General features: G+C 43.5%; 1 protein-coding gene across 6 annotated transcripts in view; it reads left to right on the forward strand.

Moving 5' to 3' along the window:
• The window catches only part of LOC127440711 (zinc finger protein 521), a 239,047-nt gene that overhangs the window by 122,919 nt on the left and 91,615 nt on the right, over nt 1-24,513 (forward strand). For 3 of the 6 annotated variants that reach the window (XM_051697464.1, XM_051697462.1, XM_051697460.1), the window contains 3 exons: nt 16,569-20,014; nt 21,442-21,567; nt 22,688-22,772. In XM_051697464.1, coding sequence (XP_051553424.1) covers nt 16,925-20,014; nt 21,442-21,567; nt 22,688-22,772 — 3,301 coding nt within the window. In that variant the 5' untranslated portion in view covers nt 16,569-16,924. Of the gene's footprint in view, nt 1-1,943; nt 2,010-16,568; nt 20,015-21,441; nt 21,568-22,687; nt 22,773-24,513 lie in introns of those variants that run through there. The other 3 variants (XM_051697463.1, XM_051697461.1, XM_051697465.1) reach the window with 2 other exon arrangements.

A 24,513-nucleotide genomic window follows, 5' to 3' on the forward strand; every position in this document is an offset into this window, starting at 1 on the left:
TCTCTTTCTCTGATTTTCTGGGGGTAGTATGGAGTATCTCCTCAAACTCTTGCAATGCAGATACATCAATCATGCAAGACATATATTGTACAGCAGGTGGCAGTCATACAGTACTCCTAAGGAGTGAATGGCCACAAGTGAATAATGATTGTAAGTCCATTTTCTCCTGCATTACTGTTTGCAATGCAGAGCTAAAGCTCTTTTATTTTCCAGATAATTTTATGCTGTTGGTCACATTATTGTTTCTAAATGTCACTAATATTCATTTTCTCTTCTCTCTAGACTTATATCCTCGAAACGTCGACCTCATGCTTTCCCCTCAAATAAGCATTAGCAGAAGTTTTCCCTCTACCGGCACAAGTGCAGCCCACTCTCCAATTGCCATGGATCTAACTTTTCACAGATTATTTCTTATTCACAGGGGTGTGAAATGTCTCCCTAGTATAAGTTTCACCTAAATATGATCATTTTGTCTTTTCTACAGCAACGCCTGAATTGTGCCTTCCTCAGGGGTTTCACCAGTATTACTTCCTGCAGGTCCCTGCGAGAGCCCATTTAAATTCCTGTCACTGGATTGTACACAGGTTTACCTCTCGCTTTCTCTACCTAGGTATCTTTCCAAGACTTCACCATTATCTACCAAGGAGCCAAAGATGGCAAACATTTTAGTTGTTAAGAAAGCACAACTGCGGTGCCTCTGCCATTGGCTCAAAACATCCCTAAGCATCACAAATGTGCTGTCCATGTGCCACAACTACGATATCTTTCGGACCATGCGACAATCTCCCATGACACCACAAAACAGTGCAAATGTGCTGTACAGGTGCCGCAACTGCGCCGTCTTTCAGACCATGTGACAAACACCCATGACACCACAAAGCAGCGCAAATGTGCTGTCCAGGTGCCGCAACTGCGGAACCTTTCAGGCCGTGCCACTAAATCTCCCATAACACCACAACCATGTTTCCTCTTATAAAGTCTAGGAGCATAGCTCCATAAATATATACCCATCGTAAACCGCAATTCGGCAAGGTTATTTACTCTGCGCCACCCGCCATTCGAATGCAGTGTGGGCTCTTGCGTTCGGACGCAGTGTGAGCCTATGCAATTTGGCCACAGGTTCTCCTGTTTGAATCGCAGTGTGGGCCCTCCTGTTCGAATGCTATGCAGGCTTTCCCGTCAAATTGCAGTGTGGGCTTTCCTGTTCGAATACAGTGTGAGCCTCAGCGCATTGGTTGCAGGCTCTCCCGTTTGAATCGCAGTGTGGGCCCTCCCGTTCGATTGCAATGCAGGCTCTTCCGTTCTAATTGGAGTGTGTGCTCTTCCATTCGAATGCAGTGTGAAATTTCATGTCATTCACTCCGTGGGCTCTCCCGTCCGAAACGCAGTATGAGCTCTCCCATTCGAGTGCAGTGGTGGTGCAGTAATCTTAAGAGCCTTTAGCATTTCCCGTTAGCCTTCGTATTGGCATTTCTTTCGCTCATGGTTGCAATGAGCCCAACACATAATAAATAGAGCCTGATATGACCTCCAAAATAACCTTGTGCTTTCCTTACAGGTGTGTGTATACACAATAAAGCCATGTGTGCCCACTTGATTCTGCCACAGCAGCGCCCCACTTGGTACCGCCGCAGCACTGCCCCATTTGATACTATGCCACAGCGCCCGACCACGCCTGATATTGCCGCAGCAGCTCCTGCCTATGCTCCATATTGCCACAGCAGTACTCCTTTCGCTCCCATAAGAGCACCTTCACTATACCCCACTTTTTACTATTCCATCTCCTCTACTCCACTGCCACAGCACTGCCTTAACTCTGCTCCCGCAGGAGGCCCACTTTACTCTACTGCTGCAGCAGTGTTTTAACATGCTTCCGCTAAATCCCTTTGTCTTTGCTTCACAGCAACTGTAACGAGCATTACAACTGCAGTCACCATCTCCTCCTGTTAATTTCAAGCACCATATTTCCCTGTCTCTGGGTAGACATTTGAACGAGGCTACTGTCACAAGTGAGTTGATCTGACAGTATACCTATGGTATAACTCCCTATTGTCGTACACCGGTCCTTTAATCTAAACCTTCCACCCAGATCTGGCCCTTACGTGAGGCTGCCTCTGTAAGCTGGCCGATTAGATGCAATATATCAATGGTACAGCCCTCTATAGCTGCATAAATGTCCTTTGTCTAAACCTTCCACCCGGATCGGGCCCTTACATGAGGCTGCCTCCGTAAGCTGGCCGATTAGATGTAATATATCTATGGTACAGCACCCTATAGCTGCATAAATGTCCTTCGTCTAAAACTTTCACCCAGAGGTGGCTGCCTCATTTGGGGGGGGTTAAACATTGCACATAATAAACAGTTCTACTACAGCATACACGTCTAAGGATATAATCATCTATAAAGCATTTATGATTTATCCATGTGCTCGCTGTCCTTTATTGTAAGCATTTTTTTGGGGGGTACATTTAGAGCTCGAGTTGAAGCTGCTTCCTCGAGCCCCTCCACCGTGGACAGCAAGCCAAATAAATTTAACCTTAATAGATTAAAGATTATATGGGCAAACGAACTCGTGAAATGATAGATATTCTTTGTTGTAATTTGTAGGGAAATGCTTATGATGGTTAAAAACTCTGCTTAAGTCTCTTAGTGGATTTGTAGACACAAATTTTAATATAGTATACTGAGACATGTTTTTCTTGTGAACGACTCATTCAAAGCATTGGCTAGTTTAAAACTTAAAAGATGTTCATTTGTCGCCATCTGCTGGCGCAAAGATGTAATTTGCAGAACTGGTCACTGAACGAATCAGTGAATGAATCTAAATGAATATTTTTGGTGAACGGATTCAAAAGACTCTGAAATGGAATCAAAAGTCACTGGAATGAATCAAAATACCAACTATATTTGAAACTTACCAGTGCAAACTTTCAAGAAAACCCCATATCGGCTTACTGCCTTTGGCCCAAAACAACAGAGAGTTGGTGAGCTGATGCAAATGTACCTTCATCTGTATGAACGCTCATGTAGAGAACTTTTTCAAGACCATATAATGTGATTATTATCCATCATTGTAATATCAATGTCTTTCTTGTAAAAAAAAAAAAAAAGAAAGTATACAAATATTTTTTTCATGACCTTAAGTGGCTTCTTTCCCCAAAATTCATCAGAAAATACAATAACAGTGGGTAACAGGTGCATTTTATGATCATGTATTGCATGTTAGCATTAGTGCCATGATTGCAGAATGTACATCTTTTACTGATCTCATGTGCATTTTGTTCATTGAATGGATGTAGTGAAAACATACATCAAACAAGGTCCTGAGCAACCATGCAGAACACACTAGCATCGACCTATATATACTCCAACAACCACTCAGAACACCCAGCCTAGGCTGCATTGGCATTTCTTCAGAAAATTTTAAAAGCTAGTTACGTATAATATTGTTCTGTAAATGCTTTATTTTTAGAATGTTCGAAGCTGTGCAGTCAACAGGAAAGAATCATAATACATGTCTTGAGTTGGTCTTTGTGAATTTTTGCCTTCTTGATTAACATAGAGGAACAACAGGTCGATCTGTATCTTTAAACTTTTTCCTAAAGATAGGCAATAGTGGGTTAAGTGCTCATATGTAAACATTACCCTGAAGAAGGAACAGCCCCTGTTCGCAGCTGTCTCATATATTCTAGCCATTTCTCCTGTTTTTCCCTTTCCCAGCTTTGCCTCCTGGCTCATAGTTTCTCATTGGTTGGCACTGCACTCTGTTATTTAAGGATGGAAGTTCAGAGTACTCAGGGTTAGGAGAAAGGAAGCAGTGGCTTCTCACCTTTTGAACTTATTACAAACACTGATGTTACAAAAACATTACATTACAAAATACAAGTGACTGTGTGTGATAGTCAAATACATTTTGTTGAGGTAGCAAAACACTTGAGAATTTTGGAGTATTTGGCAACTCTCTGAAACAACCGTTTCAGAATTTAGCAGTCATTTTGCTTATACACTTTTCTAATCTTCTTAAAAGAATATTTTTTAACTAAATTCAATAACATTAACACATGGTGAATGGGAGTTTAAAAGAATAAATACTTAGCATTATCAATAAATGCTAAATTAATGTTTTTTTTAAGGATTATATTTATGTAAACCTGTTTTGTTGGATTACAATCAGAGGTAGGTAGAGTACCCAAAACCTGTACTCAAGTAAATGTACTTATGTTAATAATTACTTGAGTAATAGTAAGAAAGTATCCAATTAAAATAATTCTCAAGAAGTGAGTTACTAGTTACTTTCAATCTGATTTTTATTAATAACACCTTGTTTGCATGGATCATGTGACTATGTGATCCTTACACCCATTATGCACATAATTCAAAAATTACAATTCTTTTATCATTTATTCACCCTCATGTTCTAAACCTATATGACTTGAACACAATTAAGGATATGTTAGACAGAATGCAAGTCAGTCCCCTTTCACTTCCATTTGTTTCTCATATTTTGAAAGTGAATGGTGACTGAGGGTGACCGTCACAAACATTTTGACTAACACTATTTCAATATATTCTGTGGCTTCCATTATATACAGTGACAAAATAACATAGACTATTAGTTCAGTACACTGAAACTTTAAGTTATGCATTATCTCTGTATTAAAAGGCACGTTTAGGATTATTTCAGTTTAGAGTAGTGTTGGGTTCGAGTCCACCTTAGTCGAGTCTGAGTCAAGTCCGAGTCTTTAAACAATCGAGTCTGAGTCAAGTCCGAGTCCAAAAGGGGCCGAGTTGGACTCAAGACTGAGTCCATAACAGGCCGAGTCCGAGTCGAGTCCGAGTCCGAATAAATCTGTTCATGAATCTGAATTCAAATTGTAACCGTAAACTCAACATCAATATTTTAAGCTTATTTTAACTTTCACAACTAAGAAAAAACAATTGTCAATATAAATGTAACAAAATCACCTCTATATTTTATGATTAGTATCCTGCTGAACAAATTTCAAAGCGGTTTCAGAATGAAAGCATATGTTAGGTGTATGAAGACAAAACTGTCCTTCAACACACTTCTTATTGCGTTCTGATGACATTTCAGTTATTTGTTGTTTCCCCCCCCCCACTCAAACATAGACTAAAGAAAGTGAAAGCTGCGTTAGTCATTACAACCAGAGTTATTATTGTTTTTAATTTTAATTTAGTTTTTTATTTCTACTTCATTTTCAATTTGTCCTTTTAATTTAGTTTAGTTTTATCTAAAATGATCCCTATCTAAAGATATAATATATACCGAGATTTATTTTTTGTCTATCTGCCAACTGGTTTGGGAAAATTATGAGTCAACACAGTAATAATTAGCACTCGCTGAGAAGTTACATCTCACGACTTGACTGCAAATGCTACATCCGAAAACACTGGTAAAGCCCACTGATAATATTAGGGCCATTTAACACGGACATGATTGTTAATTCATGATTGTTTAAGTTCTATGCACTGCTTGTGCACCTAAAACCCTGGTGCATCTGTCTTATTGTTTAAAAAAAATGAGGGATCATAAAAATGTATTTAGTACTACCTTGAAGAAGCTATTTGACAACAGATATTCTCATGTATTCCAAAAGACAAAATGGTAACTGAATTTAAACAAATGATCCAGTTCAAAAGTTTACATTCCCTTGGTTCTAAAAGGATTAGTTCACCCAAAAATGAAAATTCAGTCATTGTTTACTCACCCCTGTGTTGTTATAACGCCATATGATTTTCTTTCTTTTTCTTAACACAAGGAGAAATTGTGAAAAAAAAATTGTGCTCAGTGATGTCACACAATGGCAGTTTATGGTGACCACTTCCTTAAGCTTCAAAAGGACACAAAAGTATAATTCAGAAGTCAAATAAATTATTGTATGCGACTCTGTCTTGTTCTGAAGGAATACGATAAGGTTTGGTGAGAAACAAACCGAAATCCTATGTATTATTAAGTGAAACTCTTCACTGTGTTGATCTCCTGTGCGCATTCATGAGACAGACTGCACGCAAGCTTTAGAGCCCCTGGCACGAGAGCAAACCCTTTAATATGGTGTGTTGATTTCTCTATGATTAATGACTGTTTGTGTAAGAATTGTTCATGAGTCCCTGCTTTGTCCTGAGCTGTGGAGCTGCCCACTTTTTTTAAAGAGCACCTATTATGGTTTTTAAACGTGCCTAATTTTGTTTTAAAGGTCTCACACAATAGATTTACATGCATCCAAGGTCAAAAAACACTTTAATTTGCTCATAATTTAAATTGCAGCTTTACTTTTTTTTCCCAGTGTCAAAAACGACTCATTCAATGACCCTTTCTAAAGGATTCATTCTAAACTCCTCCTTTCAGAGAGCCTACTCTGCTCTGTTTGGTCAGATGTCCCAGTCTGTTGTGATTGGTCTACGGCTTAGTGTAGTGTTTGAGGGCGGGTCAAAGCTGTTCACGAGCAGCCGGTGAAGACCAGAGGCGGGTTTTTTGTTACCAAATTACGTAGGCTATTAAAGGAAGTAAATCTGGAATTACTAATGACTCGTTTCAGGTGTTCAGAATCGGTTCTTTCTTTTGGGAGTCAATAACTCCATTTGTCGTGCACTTTGATTTTTTAAACTTTGCAGACTTTTTTACATTCACAAACAGCTATATAACACACTACATGAAAGGTAATATTTGAAAACCCATAGTAGGTGCTCTTTAAGAAAAATGCTGTACGTTCTTTGGTTTCCCAGCATCTTCTGCACATTTGAGTTCTTCCCAACAGTGGCTAAATGATATAGACATCCAGCTTTTGACACTTAGGACAACTGATGTACACATACACAACTATTACAAAAGGTGCCAACATTCATTGATGCTCAAGAAGGCAATACAAGAACCAAGGGGATGCAAACTTTTGAACAGGATGATTTGTGTAAATTACAGTACATTTTGTGTAATGTAGTTTTTGAAGGGCAGTACTACATAAAATATATAATCTTTTATCTCTTATATTTGCATATATTCTGAAAGGGGTGTGAAAACCTATAGGCCTAAAACAAAAGGGGTATGCAAAGTTCTGCAATATATAGTTTGTGAAAATGTACATTTTATTTTATATATTATTTTTCACTGTTTAACCACATTTTAGCTTTTTTTTTTTTTTTTTCATTTACAAATTCCACGTAGCCTATTCTATCCATAATTTCATATTGCATGTGTAATTATGAGTAGACTTGTCATGTCAGGTACACATTTTAACATTTAATTCACAACATTGGAACCTAAAATTCAAAATACAATCCCTACATCTCAACATTTAAAGGAATGTTCTGGGTTCAATACAAGTTAAACTCAATCAGCAGCATTTGTGGTATAATATTGATTATCACAAAAAATTAAGTTCAACTCGTCTCTCCTTTTCTTTAAAAAAAAGCAAACATCAAGGTTACAGTGAGGCACTTACAATGGAAGTGAATGGGGCCAATTTTTGGTGGGTTTAAACAAAGAAATGTGAAGCTTATACTTTTATAAAAAGCACTTGCATTAATTATTCTGTTAAAACTCATGTATTATTTGAGCTGTAAAGGTATTTAAATTGTCGTTTTAGAGTTTTAGTGTTTGTTGACATTACATCGTCATGGCAAAGAAGTTGTGAAATTGGCTATAACTTTACACAGAAAAGGTTAGTAAGTGATTTTATCACACTAAAATCATGTTTACATGCATATCCTTTATGTCTTGTCAGAATCAGAATCAGAATCAGCTTTATGCCAAGTATGCTTACACATACAAGGAATTTGTCTTGGTGACAGGAGCTTCCAGTGTACAACAATACAAAAACAATACAAAAACTTTGGCTATACTTTTGAAACAGTGAGTATTTTAATGTTTAAAAACTGGCCCCATTCACTTCAATTGTAAGTGCCTCACTGTAACCTCAATTTTTGCTTTTTTTAAAGAAAAGGAGGGACGAGTCAAAATATATTTTTGTTGTAATCAACATTATGCCACAAATCCTGTCGACTAAGCTTAACTTGAACACGGAACATTCCTTTAATTGCTTTTACTAGCCTATGTAAAAAGTGCAGTTTAGCTGTCTGAATGTGACACTTGTCTGATTTACCGCCATGCTCGAGGGGAAAATGAACTTTCAGAAAACACCCCGCTTACATTTTCCCATGTTGCACGAATACATAGATCAGCTTCTTTCAGCTTGTTGTTGAAAACACATTTTTACATTATTTTGGGTAATTGTGCTGACTGACAGGACAACATAGAGCGAATGCGTCATTGCCATGGTAACCAGACATATTTCAGCTGATTTGCTAAAGACTAGAATGAATGTATCGTCAAATCAACGTGTGACGCAACACAATTTATTTTCTTCTCTGCAAACGATACCAGTGACAATAGCGAGAAGGACAATGAAAAAATCAGTGACCCTACCAAAAACCAGGACTGTCCTGTGTAGTAAACCAGAACGTCTGGTCACCCAATCTATAATTAAATTATAAACAAAACATTTCGCTGCCAAAAATAACTTCATATTTCATTGGGCATTTTATTGCGGAAACTTTTTTAAAGAGCATATTTTAAGCAGCTCCTCAATGCTTTTAAAATAGAAAAACAATAAATAGGTGCTGTTTATCTGTTTTTCAGAGTTGCAGTCTGCTTTAGCAATAACAATTTATTTTCCACAACTATTTAAAAAGTTACAGTTAATTCATGAAGGGCCAGTTTAACTTGACAACACTTCGTGGACCACAAGAGACTACAGATGCCTACATGTGTGGATACATTATGCCTAAAAAGACTTAATAGCCCAATATTAATAATATTTTTCTGAATTTTTATTTTGATATGTTGTTTTAGTAAACTGTGTGAGACATGATGTGGGTGACTTGACTTAATGAAGTTCTTAACCACAACGAAACAGCGATGCGAGCACCGTCTTGGCTGCACAAACGCCGCATGCAATTTTACCAGTTGTCAGGTCCCGTGCCTTGCAAAACGTCCTGGTTACTTTCGTAACCTCCGTTCCCTGATGGAGGGAATGAGACATTGTGTCGATGTAGTGACACTAGGGGTCACTCTTGGAGCCCCAAACACCTCTGCTTTTTTGAAAAAAGGCCAATTGAGAATTGTCGAATGGAATTTGCATGCCACTCCCCCGGACAAATGGGTATAAAAGGAGCTGTATGCAACCACTCATTCAGGTTTTGTGCTGAGGAGCCGAGACCAGGTCCTGGCCATTTCAGTGGGTAGTTCAGTGTTGTGGCAAGAGGGACACAACGTCTCGTTCCCTCCATCGGGGAACGGAGGTTACGAAAGTAACCAGGACATTCCCTATCTTTCACTCACTCGACGTTGTGTCGATGTAGTGACACTAGGGGTACCTATAAAAAATGCCACAACTATCTGAACTGTGTTACGTGAACTGGCGGTGTGTGATGGGCAGACCGCTGCGTGCCTCGTAGCCAGCACACCAGGCCATCAAGTAACCTCCCCCAATACTCTTATGATCGTGGAATGGTCCATCAGGAACAAGTTTACTGCCCAACTATAGGGACAGGCTAGCCCAGCCGAGGCCTATTTCCCTCTCTTTTCTCCCCAAAAAGAGTGGAATTTGTTAACTGACTGGGAGCCATAAGTGTCCCTCCCAAGGGGAAGACACCGCGGAGACCACACCTCGCCTAAAAGGGGGTATTTTGAGTGGAATACGTCACATGGTCTTACCGAGTCTTGGCGGAAGTATGTCATGTGGAGAGGTCCCATGGTATGTCCTACCCAAAGGGGGAGGAGTTTCTACAGAGCATGGCGACTGGGGGCAGAGGGGCCTCTGTCCAAGGAAGATGCAGTTTGCCGACAGGGAAATGATTTTGCGGAAGCTATCACATGGGGTCGCCTTCGGGGAACCAGCACATGTGGAGCACCTACCTCAGTACAGGGGCTCATTAACGCACGTACTGGGATGGTCAGCGAGTTTCTCCGCAAACTCAACTGCCAGAAGGCTGAGGAGGAAAGTCATCCAGGGCACACAGTCTGTGAACACGACTGGGAGGCAAGAGCGCATGTCTTCACCTCAAGGGAGGGGAAAGGCGCTATGCGCAAGTGGTACACCCAGCCAGTTGTCCCGGAACTTACCTGCTCGTGCCTGCCAATACACGGGACGAGACCGGCTCAACCCGGAGATTGTAGAACCTTGCAAAGGTGTTGGGTGTTGCCCAGCCTGCTGCTCTGCAGATGTCTGTCAAAGAGGTGCCACTGGCCAGGGCCCAGGAGGCTGCCACACTCCTGGTAGAGTGGGCTCATAACCCCACAGGGGGTGGCACATCCTGAGCCTGATATGTCGTTGTGATGGTGTCAATGACCCAGTGGGCGATCCTCTGTTTGGAGACAGCGCTTCCTTTCCGCTGTCCACCAAAGCAGACAAAGAGCAGCTCGGAGCTTCTAAGGCTCTGTGTGTGATCCAAATAGATGCGTAAAGCTCACACCGGACACAGCAACGCCAAGGCTGGGTCTGCCTCCTCCTGGGGCAGCGCTTGCAGGTTCACCACCTGATCCCTAAAAGGGGTCGTGGGAACCTTGGGCACATAGCCCGGTCGGGGTCTCAGGATTACGTGAGAGTAACCCGGACTGAACTCCAGGCATGATTCGCTAACAGAGAATGCTTGCAGGTCCCCTACCCTTTTGATGGAAGTGAGTGCAGTCAGGAGGGCAGTCTTCAAAGAGAGTGCCTTAAGCTCAGCTGACTCCAAGGGCTCAAAGGGAACTCCCTGTAGACCCCGAAGGACTACAGAGAGGTCCAACGAGGGGACGAGGCACGGTCTGGAGGGATTCAACCTCCTAGTGCCTCTCAGGAACCTGATGATCAAGTTGTGCTTCCCCAAGTACTTACCATCTACTGCATCGGGGGACAGCCGCCCCTCCAGCTTCTCCTGCAGGAAGGAAAGCACCGATCCGACTGCACATCTCTGGGGGTCTTCACGTCGGGGAGAACACCACTTAGTGAACAGATGCCACTTCAAGGCATACAGGCGCCTAGTAGAGGGAGCTCTAGCCTGAGTGATCGCGTCTACCACCGCGGGTGGTAGGCCACTTAGGTCTTCCACATCCCATCCAGGGACCAGACGTGGAGATTCCAGAGGTCTGGTCGTGGGTGCCAGATGGTGCCCTGTCCCTGAGAAAGAAGGTCCTTTCTCAGGGTAATTCGCCGGGGGGCTGACATGAGGAGCGTGAGATCCGAGAACCACGTCTGGGTGGGCCAGTAGGGTGCTACTAGGATGATCTGCTCCTCATCCTCCCTGACCTTGCACAGGGTCTGTGCAAGTAGGCTCACTGGGGGAAACACGTATTTGGGTTGTCCAGGGGGCCAGCTGTGTGCCAGTGCATCTATACAGAGGGGTGCCTCGGTCAGGGCGTACCAATGCGGGCAGTGGGAAGATTCCCGGGAAGCAAACAGGTCTACCTGTGCTCACCCGAATTGTCTCCAAATCAGCTGGACCACCTGAGGGTGGAGTCTCCACTCTCCCCTGAGGGTAACCTGACGTGACATCACATCTGCTGCGGTGTTGAGGTCGCCCGGGATGTGAGTGGCTCGTAGTGACTTGAGGCGCTGCTGACTCAAGGAGGAGACGGCAGGCAAGTTGTAACATGCAATGGGAGCATAGACCGCCTTGACGCTTGATGTACGCTACTGTCGCTGTGTTGTCCGTCCGGACCAACATGTGCTTGCCCTGGATCAACGGCCGAAACCTCCGCAGGGTGAGCAGTACTGCCAACAACTCTAGGCAGTTGATGTGCCAACATAGCCGCAGGCCAGTCCAGGAGCCGGCGGCTGTGTGCCCGTTGCATACGGCGCCCCAGCCTGTCTTGGAGGCATCTGTTGTAACCATGACGTGCCTGGAGACCTGCTCTAGGGGAACCCCTGCCTGTAGAAATGCAAGGTCGGTCCAAGGGCTGAAGAGGCGGCGACAGAGCGGCGTGATGGTCACGTGATGTGTCCCGCGGTGCCATGCCCATCTCGGGACTTGAGTCTGAAGCCATTGCTGAAGCGGTCTCATATGCATCAACCTGAGCGGTGTGGCCGCCGCTGAGGATGCCATATGCCCCAGGAGCCTCTGAAAAAATGTCAGCGGAACCGCTGTCCTCCGTCTGAATGCCTTCAGACAGTTCAGCACCGACTGTGCGCACTCGTTCGTGAGGCGTGCTGTCATCGAGAAAAGAAATGCTCTGAACCAGGGAGAGCTTGCTCTTTTCCCAGCTGACCCAAAGCCCGAGTTGGCTGAGGTGCCGGAGCATGAGGTCCCTGTGTGCGCACAGCAACTCTCGAGAGTGAGCTAGGATTAGCCAGTTGTCGAGATAGTTGAAGATGCGGACGCCCACTTCCCTTAGTGGGGCAAGGGCTGCCTCTGTGACCTTCATGAAGACGTGAGGGGACAAGGACAGGCCGAAGGGGAGGACCTTGTACTGGTATGCCTGGCCTTCGAAGGCAAACTGCAGGAAGGGTCTGTGTCGAGGTAAGATCAAGACGTGGAAGTTCGCGCCCTTCAGGTCTACCACCGCAAACCAATCTTGATGCAGGACGCTCACTAGAATGCATTTTTGCGTCATCATCTTGAACGAGAGACTGTGCAAAGTCCGGTTCAGTACTCGCAGGTCCAGGATTGGTCGCAACCCACCGCCTTTCTTCGGTACAATGAAGTAAGGGCTGTAGCACCCTTTCTTCATCTCAGCTGGAGAGACAGGCTCTATCGCGCCCTTGTGCAGAAGGGTAGCAATCTCTGCACGCAAGGTAGCGGCGTTCTCGCCGTTCACCGAGGTGAAGTGGACACTGCTGAACCTGGCCGGGTACCTGGCGAACTGAATCGCGAAGCTGAGTTGGACGGTCTGGGTCAGCCATCGCGACGGGTTGGAAAGTGCGAGCCACGTTCCCAAACTCGCAAGGGGGACCAAGGGAATGATCGTCGGACATACTGGCAGGTGGGGCCTCGTGGCGGGGCGGAGCTCGAGGTGCCACGTCGAGGGGATTCGAGCCCTGTGGCCGTGCTGAGTCCAGGGACATCAAAGCACTTATCTGGCTCCTTCTGCCCACCATAAGATTGGCCAAGAAGGGGGGAGGAGGAGTCTCGTCCCCATAGTCGGACCAGACCCAATTCCACGTGGGCGTGTTTGTGCCACAGCTGGGCACACAGGGGTGGGGGGACCACCGCTGGAGCGCCATACCTGCAAAGATGGGACAGTGGGCGGTGGTCCTGACGACGGCCGTGCGCACCGGACATTTGACCCAGGGAACAAGAAAACCACTCTTTTGTTGAATTTTTGGGTACCGCAGCCTCTTGGACATGCGGCAAAATTAAATGAAAACGAAACAAAAGATTCTCCTCCCGGCCCTCCACCGGGGGATGGAGTGGTCTGCTCACCAGCTCCAGAGAAGCAGGTCTCCTTGCCTCTGGGTCACCCGTCTCAGGGGCGCTTCGAAGCCTTCCTCGGGTTCTTAGCAGCCGGCTGTGAGATGGGTGGCGTCTGCTTCCTGCATTGGGCTCCATGCCAGGGCCGGGCCATGGAGGCGGGCTGCGGCGGAGCCGGTGTTGTTGTTGCATGAAGACGCCCTTGGCGACGAGCAGACAGGGTGCAGGGTCTTGAGCTGTACCGGGGCAGGATGTGTTGTATGGCCTCTGTCTGCTGCTTCATGGCCGAGAACTGCTGGGCAAAGTCCTCGACGGTGTCGTCGAATAGCCCAACCTGGGAGATGGGGGCGTCAAGGAACCGTACCTTGTCAGCCTCTCGCATCCAACCAAGTTGAGCCAAAGTTGGCACTCCTGGACCACCAGGGTGGACATCGCCTGCCCAAGAGACCACACCATTACCTTCATCGTCCGGAGAGTGAGGTCGGTTGCCGAGTGCAATTCCTGCATCAATCCCGGGTCAGAACTACCCTCGTGCAGTTCTTTTACCACCTTGGCTTGGTGTAATTGCAGGAGAGCCATGGCGTGCAGGGCAGAGGCGGCTTGTCCAGCGGCATCGTAGGCTTTAGCCGTCAGGGATGACATAAACCTACAGGCCCTGGATGGAAGCTTCGGGCACCCACGCCAGGTGGCGGCGTTCTGCGGACACAATTATCCACCTGGGGGATCACCGAATACCCCCGGCCACTCCACCATTGAGGGTAGTGAGAGCGGGGGAGCTGAAAGACTGGGACCGGGCAGTAAAAGGTGCCTCCCACAATCTTTTCAGCTCCTCGTGCACTTCCGGGAAGAAAGGAATGGGGGCAGGGCGTGGCCATGGGCGGCGCCCTGAGCCCAGGAACCAATCGTCGAGCCGCGAGGGTTCAGGGGAGAGTGGAGGGTTCCACTCTAGCCCAACACTCGCGGCCTCCCGGGAAAGCATGTCCGTCATTTCCGCGTCGGCCTGGGACTGGGCGATCATTCCCGAAGGAGGAAGCCCAGTCAAAGTCTGTGTGTCCGACTGGACGAGCCCGCTCTCCGATGCTGTGCTCGATAGCTCTTCTTCATCCCAGGCTCCAAACAAGAGGTCGAACTCGCCCGAGCGCCCAACCAGGGCAAGCGAGCGTGCTGGGAAATGGGAGGTCCGTGGGGGGATACCTGGCGGAGGTGGTCCCATTGAGGTCCCCAAATCTCCCCCAGTGCTAACCAGCATGGCCTCATACCCGTAGGTAGAAGGACCGAGGCAGGGGGCTTTCTTACGAATGCAAGCCACGACCGCAACTTTGCCATGGTCATGTTCTCGCAATGAGGACAAGACCCATCCACGAACGATGTCTCTGCGTGGGCAGCCCCCACACACGTAAGACAGCGATCGTGGCCGTCAGAAGCAGAGAGATAACGACCACAACCAGGAATAACACACAAACGGAAAGGCATCTTTAAAAAGACGTTCCGTGTGTGCCGCTCTTTTAGAAAGAAAATATACTCTTTTAGAATATACTCTTTTAGTTGTTTTGCCGAAGCACCCAGGGGCGTTCTCTGCACTCCACGGGTGCAGAGGGGGAGAAGCCGCTGAAATGCGCCATAGAATCCAGCAGATGAGGTGAATGAACTTCACGGATGAATTCAGCTTCAATGAATAGAACCGCTCGGCTCCGAAGAGAAAATCTGAATGAGTGGTTGCATACCAGCTCCTTTTATACCCGTATGTCCGGGGGAGTGGCATGCAAATTCCACTCGCCAATTCTCATTGGCCTTTTTTAAAAAAAGCAGAGGTGTTTGGGGCTCCCAAGAGTGACCCCTAGTGTCACTACATTGACACAACGTTGAGTGAGTGACAGATAGGGAACTGCCTTTTAGTTTCTAGTTCATTGGCTACATACCTGTCTTTATGTGTTCGTCATGCCAACCACCTCGGTAATTGATGTTATACAGCAGTATCCATAGTAACATTCAAGCGTATTGGTTGACTGAGTGTGCCGCTCTGCAGGTGTGTTTGCTTAACACGGTGAAACAAACTGGCTATGTCTACGACATCAAGGGGTACTACAACTGCTTGCAGACAGATTTCTGTTTCATTATTTTTATTTATTTATTTTGTTCATTGTATCACAAATCAAATGCTATGGACTCGGCTGAGTCCGAGTCAAGTCTGAGTAAAAATGCATCCGAACTTGAGTACCCCAACTCTAGTTCAGAGCTTGTTCTCGGTTGTCCTTAAGAAAAACGCACCGCACCTGTCAAATGCAGAGTTGGTGTGCACGTGTGTTTTATAACACGTATTGCTGTATGCCCGCGCTTCATTAATCAAGCACACAATCAGTAGAACAAAAGGCATTTACACATAACTCTGATGTTTACATGGATTTACAGTATAAGCACTGATGTATTGCAGCACTGATATAAGAAAATGTATACATACAAACTGAGGTCAATAGAGCCCGTAGTTACAGAATCACCCTGAAATGGAAAATTTTCATAACAAACAAGCCCGTGTTGTTATTATCACCACAGCACACCGCAACATGTTTTCATGTGTCTGTAATTTTTGTATGCTGAAATTTCAGCTTGTTTTGGTGTTGAATGAAGGAATCACATAAAGACTCTTTTTCACTGTGTGTTGTGAAGAAAGCAGTTTGTTTTGAGCGTTTGCTGCTGCTTCAGTAATGGACTCGAGTGACAGAGCATAGCTGTAAAGTTTTGGTGTCGTTAAAGTCCCATTCAAAAATCTCTAAATAAAGTTAATTTTAACTTATACATAATGCATTTATTAACACTTATTAATGTAGCAACGGTAATGTTGTCCATTGTAACAAATAGTAAAAAAAAAAATTCATTAGAAATTTACTTGTGTAACAGTAAAAAGTACCAACCAATAAACCTACTCTTAAAAGTACATTTACTCCAAAATGATACTCAAGTAAATGTAACTTGCACATTATTACCCACCTCTGATTAGAACATGTAATTGACCTAGGCTAGTACTTACCAATGCCTCTCTCTCTGCTTTCTGTCTGCCTGTTACATAAAAGGCATATCATTTTGAAAGGAGAGTTTACTTACAAATACAGTTTGTTAGAAGACCACAAAACAGAAAGGTAACATATTATGTCTTGTCTTTTTGACAGATGGAACTGATGTAGAGGATGACCCGTCCTGCTCTTGGCCTGCATCCTCACCATCTAGTAAAGACCAAACATCTCCAGGCCATGCTGATGACTATGAATGTGGTGAGGTCAAAGGAGGTGCCGGCCTGCCCTACCCATGCCAATTTTGTTCTAAATCCTTCAGTCGCTTGAGCTTCCTAAAGTGCCACGAGCAGAGTCACAGAGATAAACTTCCCTTTAGCTGCACATTCTGTAGCCGCTTGTTCAAGCACAAGCGCAGTCGTGACCGACACATCAAGCTTCATACTGGTGACAAAAAGTACCACTGTAGAGACTGCGACTCTGCTTTCTCTCGCAGTGATCATCTGAAGATCCATATGAAGACACATTCTGCTAACAAGCCCCATAAATGCCCTGTGTGCCGCAGGGGGTTCTTGTCCACCAATTCACTTCATGGACACATGCTGGTGCATGAACGTGGAAAAGATGGAGCAAATACTAATGCCTCTCAAGAATGGAGGACACGCAAATGCAGCCGCTGTGAGGAGGGTTTTAATATGCCTGAAGATCTGCAAAAACACATTGCAGAAAGCCACCCAGAGTGCTTTTCTCCTGGTGGAGGGAGTTTAGATCCAGGACTGCAATGCATCTACTGCCACGAGCCGTTCAGTGATGAAGGAATGCTTCTGAGCCACATCGATCAGTTGCATGGCAGAGACAGGAAGAACAACATGTGCACTGTGTGCTCTGAGCAGTTCCCTACTCTTGAGGATCTGTACACTCACATGGATGTTCACCAACTCCCAGAGTTCAGCAATACCCCCTCCCTGTTGCCCATGGGATATACATCTGTTTCAAGTACTACCCCAGACTCTAACCTTTCTGTTGATAGTTTGACCATGGCAGAGATGTTTTCTAAAGTGCCCAAGACACAAGGGAGAAGAAAGAGGGCCAGCCAAAATGTGTCTCATATGTATGGGCGATCTTCTAAGCAGCGTAAAATGACATACAGCTGCATCTACTGCAGCAAACAAGTTTTCTCAAGCCTTGATGTGCTACAGATTCATCTTAAGACAAAGCATGTTGACAAACCAGAGCAGGCTCATACCTGCCAATTTTGCTTGGAGATTCTTCCGTCCCTTTGCAACTTAAACGAGCATCTGAAGCAGATCCACAATGCAGAGGATTCCTCAGGGCTACTTGCCAACCTGTCTGACTCCCTGCTGCAGTGTAACTTCTGCCCAGAGGTGTTTGGAGATTTAAATGCTCTGCAGGAGCACATCCGCTGCTCACATGGATTTCCTAGTCCAGTGTCCAAAGAAAGCAATGCATTTTTTTGCCCCAAGTGCTTTATGGGATTCTTAACTGAGGCCTCTCTAGAAGAACATGTCAGACAGACCCATTGTGACTCTGGGAGCTTGCGGTATGACTCTCCTTTAGCAGTCACTCCTAAAGATCCAATTGTGGAGATCTACTCCTGCTCTTACTGCACCAACTCGCCAATTTTTAATAGTGTCCTCAAGCTTAACAAGCACATTAAGGAGAACCACAAGAACATCCCTCTTGCTCTGAATTATATAAACAATGGGAGGAGATCTCTGCGAGACCTCAGCCCTTCATCGCCAGTATCTGTAGAACAGGCCCCATTATACAATCCGAACAGCACTTCCTTACGTTCAAATGAGTTCCTTTGTAATCAGTGTGGTGCTAAATACACAAGCCTAGACCTTTTCCAGACACACATAAAGACCCACCTTGATAGCATTGTGCCCCAGTTAACTTGTCCACAGTGTAAAAAAGACTTTCCTAACCAGGAGTCTCTGCTAAAACACGTGACAGTTCATTTTACCCTCACATCCACGTACTACATCTGTGAGAGTTGTGACAAGCAATTCACATCAGTGGATGGCTTGCAGAAACATCTCCTTGACATGCACACTTTTGTGTTTTTTCGTTGTACGCTCTGCCAGGAGGTGTTTGACTCTAAAGTGTCCACTCAACTGCACCTCGCAGTAAAGCACAGTAATGAGAAGAAGGTATACCGTTGCACTTCCTGCAACTGGGATTTCAGGCATGAGGCTGACCTTCAAATGCACGTCAAACGTTGTCACCTGGAAAATCAGGGCCACTCGCACCGCTGCATATTTTGCGGTGAGTCCTTTGGCACCGAAGTGGAGCTGCAGTGTCACATTACCACACATAGCAAGAAGTACAATTGTGACTTTTGTTGCATGGCCTTCCATGCCGTTCATCTGTTAGAACGCCATCATCGTGAAAAGCATTGTGTGTTTGAGGGAAAGGTACAGAACTGCAGCAACAATGAATCCACATCAGGTAGCGGTGATTCTGTTGCCAAAGATGATGCAGAATTCCAGGGTTTTCTAACCAACAGTCATGCAAGAACTAGTGCAGGGGAGTCACACAACAGCCATGATGGCAGTGAAGAAGATGTTGACACTTCAGATGTCATGTATAGCTGTGACATCTGTGGTGCTTCCTATACTATGGAGTCCCTCCTGACCAACCACCAACTCCGTGACCATAACATTCATCCAGGAGAGAGTGCATTGCACAAGAGAAAAGCAGAAATGATTAAGGGAAATCACAAATGCAATGTCTGCTCTAGAACCTTCTTTTCAGAAGGAGGGCTCCGGGAGCACATGCAGACACACCTAGGGCCTGTCAAACATTACATGTGTCCCATCTGTGGAGAGCGTTTCCCTTCACTGCTGACCCTGACAGAGCACAAGGTCACTCACAGCAAAAGTCTGGACACAGGAAGCTGTCGAATCTGCAAATTACCACTACAGAGTGAGGAAGATTTCCTGGAGCATTGTCAGATACATCCTGATTTGCGCAACTCATTAACTGGCTTCCGCTGTGTGGTCTGCATGCAGACTGTCACCTCAACTCTAGAGCTCAAGATCCACGGCACCTTTCACATGCAAAAGACTGGAGAGGCATCTACAAATCACCCAACAGCATGCTCAGCTCCCAAACACCTTCAACACCATCAAAGCCAAAAGGTTTTAAAGTGTGCTACGTGTCTCAAAGAGTTCCACTCCAAGCATGAGTTGGTGAAGCTTGACATTAATGGTTTTACATATGGCCTTTGCTCATTATGTGTCAATGCTGCTGGTAGCAAGAGCTCGACTGTAAATGGAGGGAAACAGTTGCAGCAAGGGGCTCATACATCAACAGGTCCTGCTACTGGATGGAGCCATGGGGACAGCCTTAGCCCTGGTGCTGTGAAGGGAAAGACTGCCTCTTCTTCCTCATCATCTTCATCAGTATCACCCTCTATTGCCAAAACCCGTTGTTACAGCTGCAGTGTTAAATTTGAGTCAGAGACTGAGCTTCAAGCACACCTGCAGACAATGCACAGAGACCAAACGCCAGAGATCGCTCCACTAAGAACCTTTGATGGCTCCCCTATGCCACAAGTTAGCCCCTCACAAACTGATGAGGTAAATGTTGAGTGCATGCTCAGTGCATTTATCTTCAGCATATTAAAGGGATAGTTCACCTAAAATTAAAAGTCTGTCAACATTTACTCTGTTCTACCAGGAAGACTCAGAGTAGAAGAGAATTAATTACAAATATAGGGATACATTTGTTTCCTGTGGCTTAAGCCCCATCCTACGGTTCAGTGCTAAGATACTCATTCGAACCATTAGATCCTGTGAAAGGTGATGACAGAAGGAGAGAGGAACTTACCCCAAAAGTAAATATATGTAAAATATATACCCCCAGTATAATCCAAAAAATTACTTCATAGTCTTAAGAGGAGAAGATAACCTGAAAAGCAGAAATAGTTGTAAGAACATGTACACAGAATATTACAAATTATGCATTGACCTACAAAAGTGCACTTGTGTCATTGTGGCACTAATGGAAGCGAGGACTGCTTATGTGATTTGATGCCCTAGCGAAGGGATGAGCATCGTTGTGCAGTATCCTTGCGAAAAGGATAATCCATGCTTGCGTTTGTGTATGAGCCCATACAAAAAGGGCGAGCATAGTTTGTGCAATACTCTTGCAAAAGGATAACCCATGCTTATGTTTGAGCCCTGCTGAAAAGAGTGACCAGAGACCTAATATATATATATATATATATATATATATATATATATATATATATATATATATATATATATATATATATAATAGGAACTAATATAAAATATACCCCTATTAAATTTGATTATTTATGATATGAAAAATTTTTTACAATGAAATGACAATGAATACCAATAACATTAAGTGAACCATATGGAAATAATTAAGTGAAAGTTATTAGATTGCTCACTTGATGGGCCTAGCACTAATAGCACTTACCTGAGAAACACATGGGAAAATAACACATACAACTGTAATGTCATGGAGCAGTGTTCCAGAAGAAGTGGACAATGATTTTTGGGCAATTAACAAATACAAATGTAATATCTAGAATGTAAACAATATAGGTCAAAACCATATCAATTATTTAATAAAAGGTTAGGAATAGAAATATGCCTTGAAATGGTATATCTTAACTATTTGAAGTCTCTATGACATCTGAAAGATCAAGGGACATGTTTGTCATCATGTTGATAAAGACTCAGGCAAACAGCGCCGTTCTATGACTGAAAATCAGTAATGTTGTAGCGCAATAGCCTACTGCTAGGTGTCTGAGGCACACAGCAGCAAATTATACTGCCCCTTTAAGAGAGAACAGCGATTGTAACATGAAAAACATCAAATAAATCTTTGTGATTTAACGTGCAAAGGAGCAACAGCAATGCACGAGAAGCATCAGATTAACTAAATGAATAATCAGACTATGTACAGTACACTAAAGTATTAATGAGTAATCACGTTCATGAATATTGAATCCTGATTCCATTTAATGCAGGAATACACTCGGACATGCAAACACAGTTGTAAACAGATGAGCAATGTGAACCTGAACTCGGCTACCCGCATGACGTGGCCACCACGGCTGGTGGAACGCACAATCTTCATACCTAACATGATATCGGTGAGCACTGAGAACTTTGTAAAATGAAATATAGCACTGATGCAGTATAAGGAATATGATGAACATAGAATTGATAGCAGTAAAGCTTAAAACCTCAAGAACCATCTGCTAGATGCATATGACATTTGTTCCCCCAAAAGAAGAACGTATCTTGCTGATTGAGACCAGCTGCGCTGAGCGTGAACATCGAGGTGAGTGAACCATACAATGTATAATACAAATATGAAACGATTGTTTGCTTGAAAGCAAAGGCATGGCATGTACCATGATTGTGTGTTTCACTGACATGCAAGTGAGGGAAACAAACGGAAGCAAAATGAGCAATGAAAGACAGCTGAGCAGCGCTTATAAAGCAGAGGCTGGATTATGATCGGATGAGATGTATGAAATGAATAAATGCATTACAATACCCTGAGTCTTCCGGACAGAACTACCACTTATGTTTCCATTTCTTTCTTCTGTGGACCACAAAATGAAATAATTTTATTGTAATTTAATCCAGTTGAATTCAATACAATGGTAGTAGACAGTGACTAACTTTAACACTTAATAAAGCACCTAAAGCACCGTGATGTCATGACGTTTGGGAATAAGACACGCAAGAACTAATATTTTATGTTATTGATGTCGCCACAATAATGTACAAATTTACATTATTTGTGAATGATTTCAATTGATTTGAGAGTAAAAAACTACTTAAATAACGGTCTGTGCCTTTAGAAGACTTGTAATATTTATGCAAGGACTACTTTATTTTCACTTCTTTATTTAGCGTTAAAATTTGTCACCCTCTACTGTCAATTTATTTTATTAATTTAGCCAAAAGGACTGGATTAAATTATTGTGAAATGATGTCCTTTTGTGTTCTGTGTGGGTTGGAATGACATGATGGTGAGTAAATGATGACAGAATCTTTTGGGTGAACTATTGCTTTAATTGTGATGATAATTGATTAAAAGATGAGATTTATGGAGTAGTACCATTTACTTAATTAAATAGGAGGGTTTGAAAAAAGCAACTTTTGTACAGTTTAATGGGTACATGGGCATATATTTCCAGTTTCAGCAGTATTGTCCAACACTATTAATTTCTATTTGTTTTCTCTTTTTTCACTATATAGAAGAAGACTTACCAGTGCATCAAGTGTCAGATGGTCTTCTACACTGAATGGGACATTCAGGTCCACGTGGCCAATCATATGCTTGGTAAGATTTAAATAGCTTTGCAACAAATCACTAATCATGTCTCCATCACAAACATGGGTATTTTGGGTATTTTTGTCAAATGTGACTTCCCTTATCCTTTATTTAAATTTGTATATATGAATTATTTCCCTGATAAATTAGGCACACCTTAGACTACTGGTAAATGCTTTGAAATATGTTTCATCCATATACAGTCAAGAACAAAACAGCTTTTAAAACAGACATGGTAACTTAAACTTCAGTGGTGTTGAAACCATCATTTTCAGTGATTAGAAAAAAAAAATTCATAGTGGACAATATTTCAGTGTAGAATTGTGTAATTAAATTCTATTTATTTATTTTTTGAAGGATGAGAATGAATGGAAAATTGTGGTCTTATTTGAACCCAGTAGATTTTTTTCACTCTGTATAGCAAAAGAAGTTTAAGCAGCACAATTTTGACCAATCATTTATATTTATCTAATGTGGCTTGCAGTGCTTTCAAGGTATGCATTTTACCAGTTTGTGTGTTCACTTAATATCAAACTCATGACCTTGACCTTGCAAGTGTCGTGCTGTACCAGTTAAGATAAATAATTTTTCACTAATCATTATCTAATGCACATGTTCAGGAAAATGAAGATTGCAGTGTGTTTATCTTATGGGTTTAAGTATGCCATCAGATAGCTCAGCCTAATGTTGTCCTGAAAGACATTTTTCCCTTGAAAAAGGGCACACTTTCTCCCGTTAATGGCCATCTGTAAAGGACAGACCACAGGTCACCTCCACTCAGCTGTCACTGTTATTAGCGTATGTAATGGAGCAGGCACTTTGCTCTTCAGGGTGTTGTTTCCAGGCACATGTCCTTGCTTTATTGCCATCGATAACTCAATATGTAGGGAATGTGAGGCTATAAAAAAGGAGCATAAAAGCCAGCAGGTGCTTGTAACCAGATCTTGTGCTTGGTAAATATAGAAAGGTGTGCTTTAAGCATTCTAGCCAAGTTATTGTCTTTGATTCTGGCATATTTGGTGGCACATGTTGGTGGTCTTAAATGTTGCTGATATGAATAGACACATATTTTTGAGAAAAGTAATCAGATCTTACATTAATGAGGTAAGTTGTGTGGAGGAAGATTTTATGTTGACAGCGGGGACTTCTCTTGGCCCAAGGATCCCTGGGGTGCCTTGAGATTGAAGCTCACAGCTTGAAGGCCTAAATGGATCCATCCATATTTGCAGTTCATTTGATTGATCTGCAGTGGAAGAAATAGGCTGGCTTCAATGCCAGGGAGTAGACAGCTGGTTTGACACATTTGGAGGCTGTTTGCATGACCCACTCACACATTTGATTTGTCATGAAACTGCAGGAGGGAAGAGATTTACATTTACATTTACATTTATTCATTTGGCAGACGCTTTTATCCAAAGCGACTTACAAAAGAGGAAAACAAAAGCGAATCATCTTAAGGAGACAGTGGTATGAAAAGTGCCATACTACAAAGTTTCACTTGCATCAGAATAGTATTCAAAACAGATTAAAAATGCAACAAGAATTATTTTTTATTTATTTTTTTTTTTAATTAATGACTGGTTAAGTGCTCATGGAAAAGATGTGTTTTTAGTCATTTTTTGAAGACAGAGAGTGAGTCAGAGTTGGGAAGGTCATTCCACCATTGTGGTGTGATGAAGCTGAAAGTCCGGGAAAGTGTTTTTGTGCCTCTTTGTGTTGGTACAACAAGGCGACGTTCCTTAGCCGACCG

This window comes from Myxocyprinus asiaticus, chromosome 5 (genome assembly GCF_019703515.2).
Source record: "Myxocyprinus asiaticus isolate MX2 ecotype Aquarium Trade chromosome 5, UBuf_Myxa_2, whole genome shotgun sequence".
Taxonomy (NCBI): domain Eukaryota; kingdom Metazoa; phylum Chordata; class Actinopteri; order Cypriniformes; family Catostomidae; genus Myxocyprinus; species Myxocyprinus asiaticus.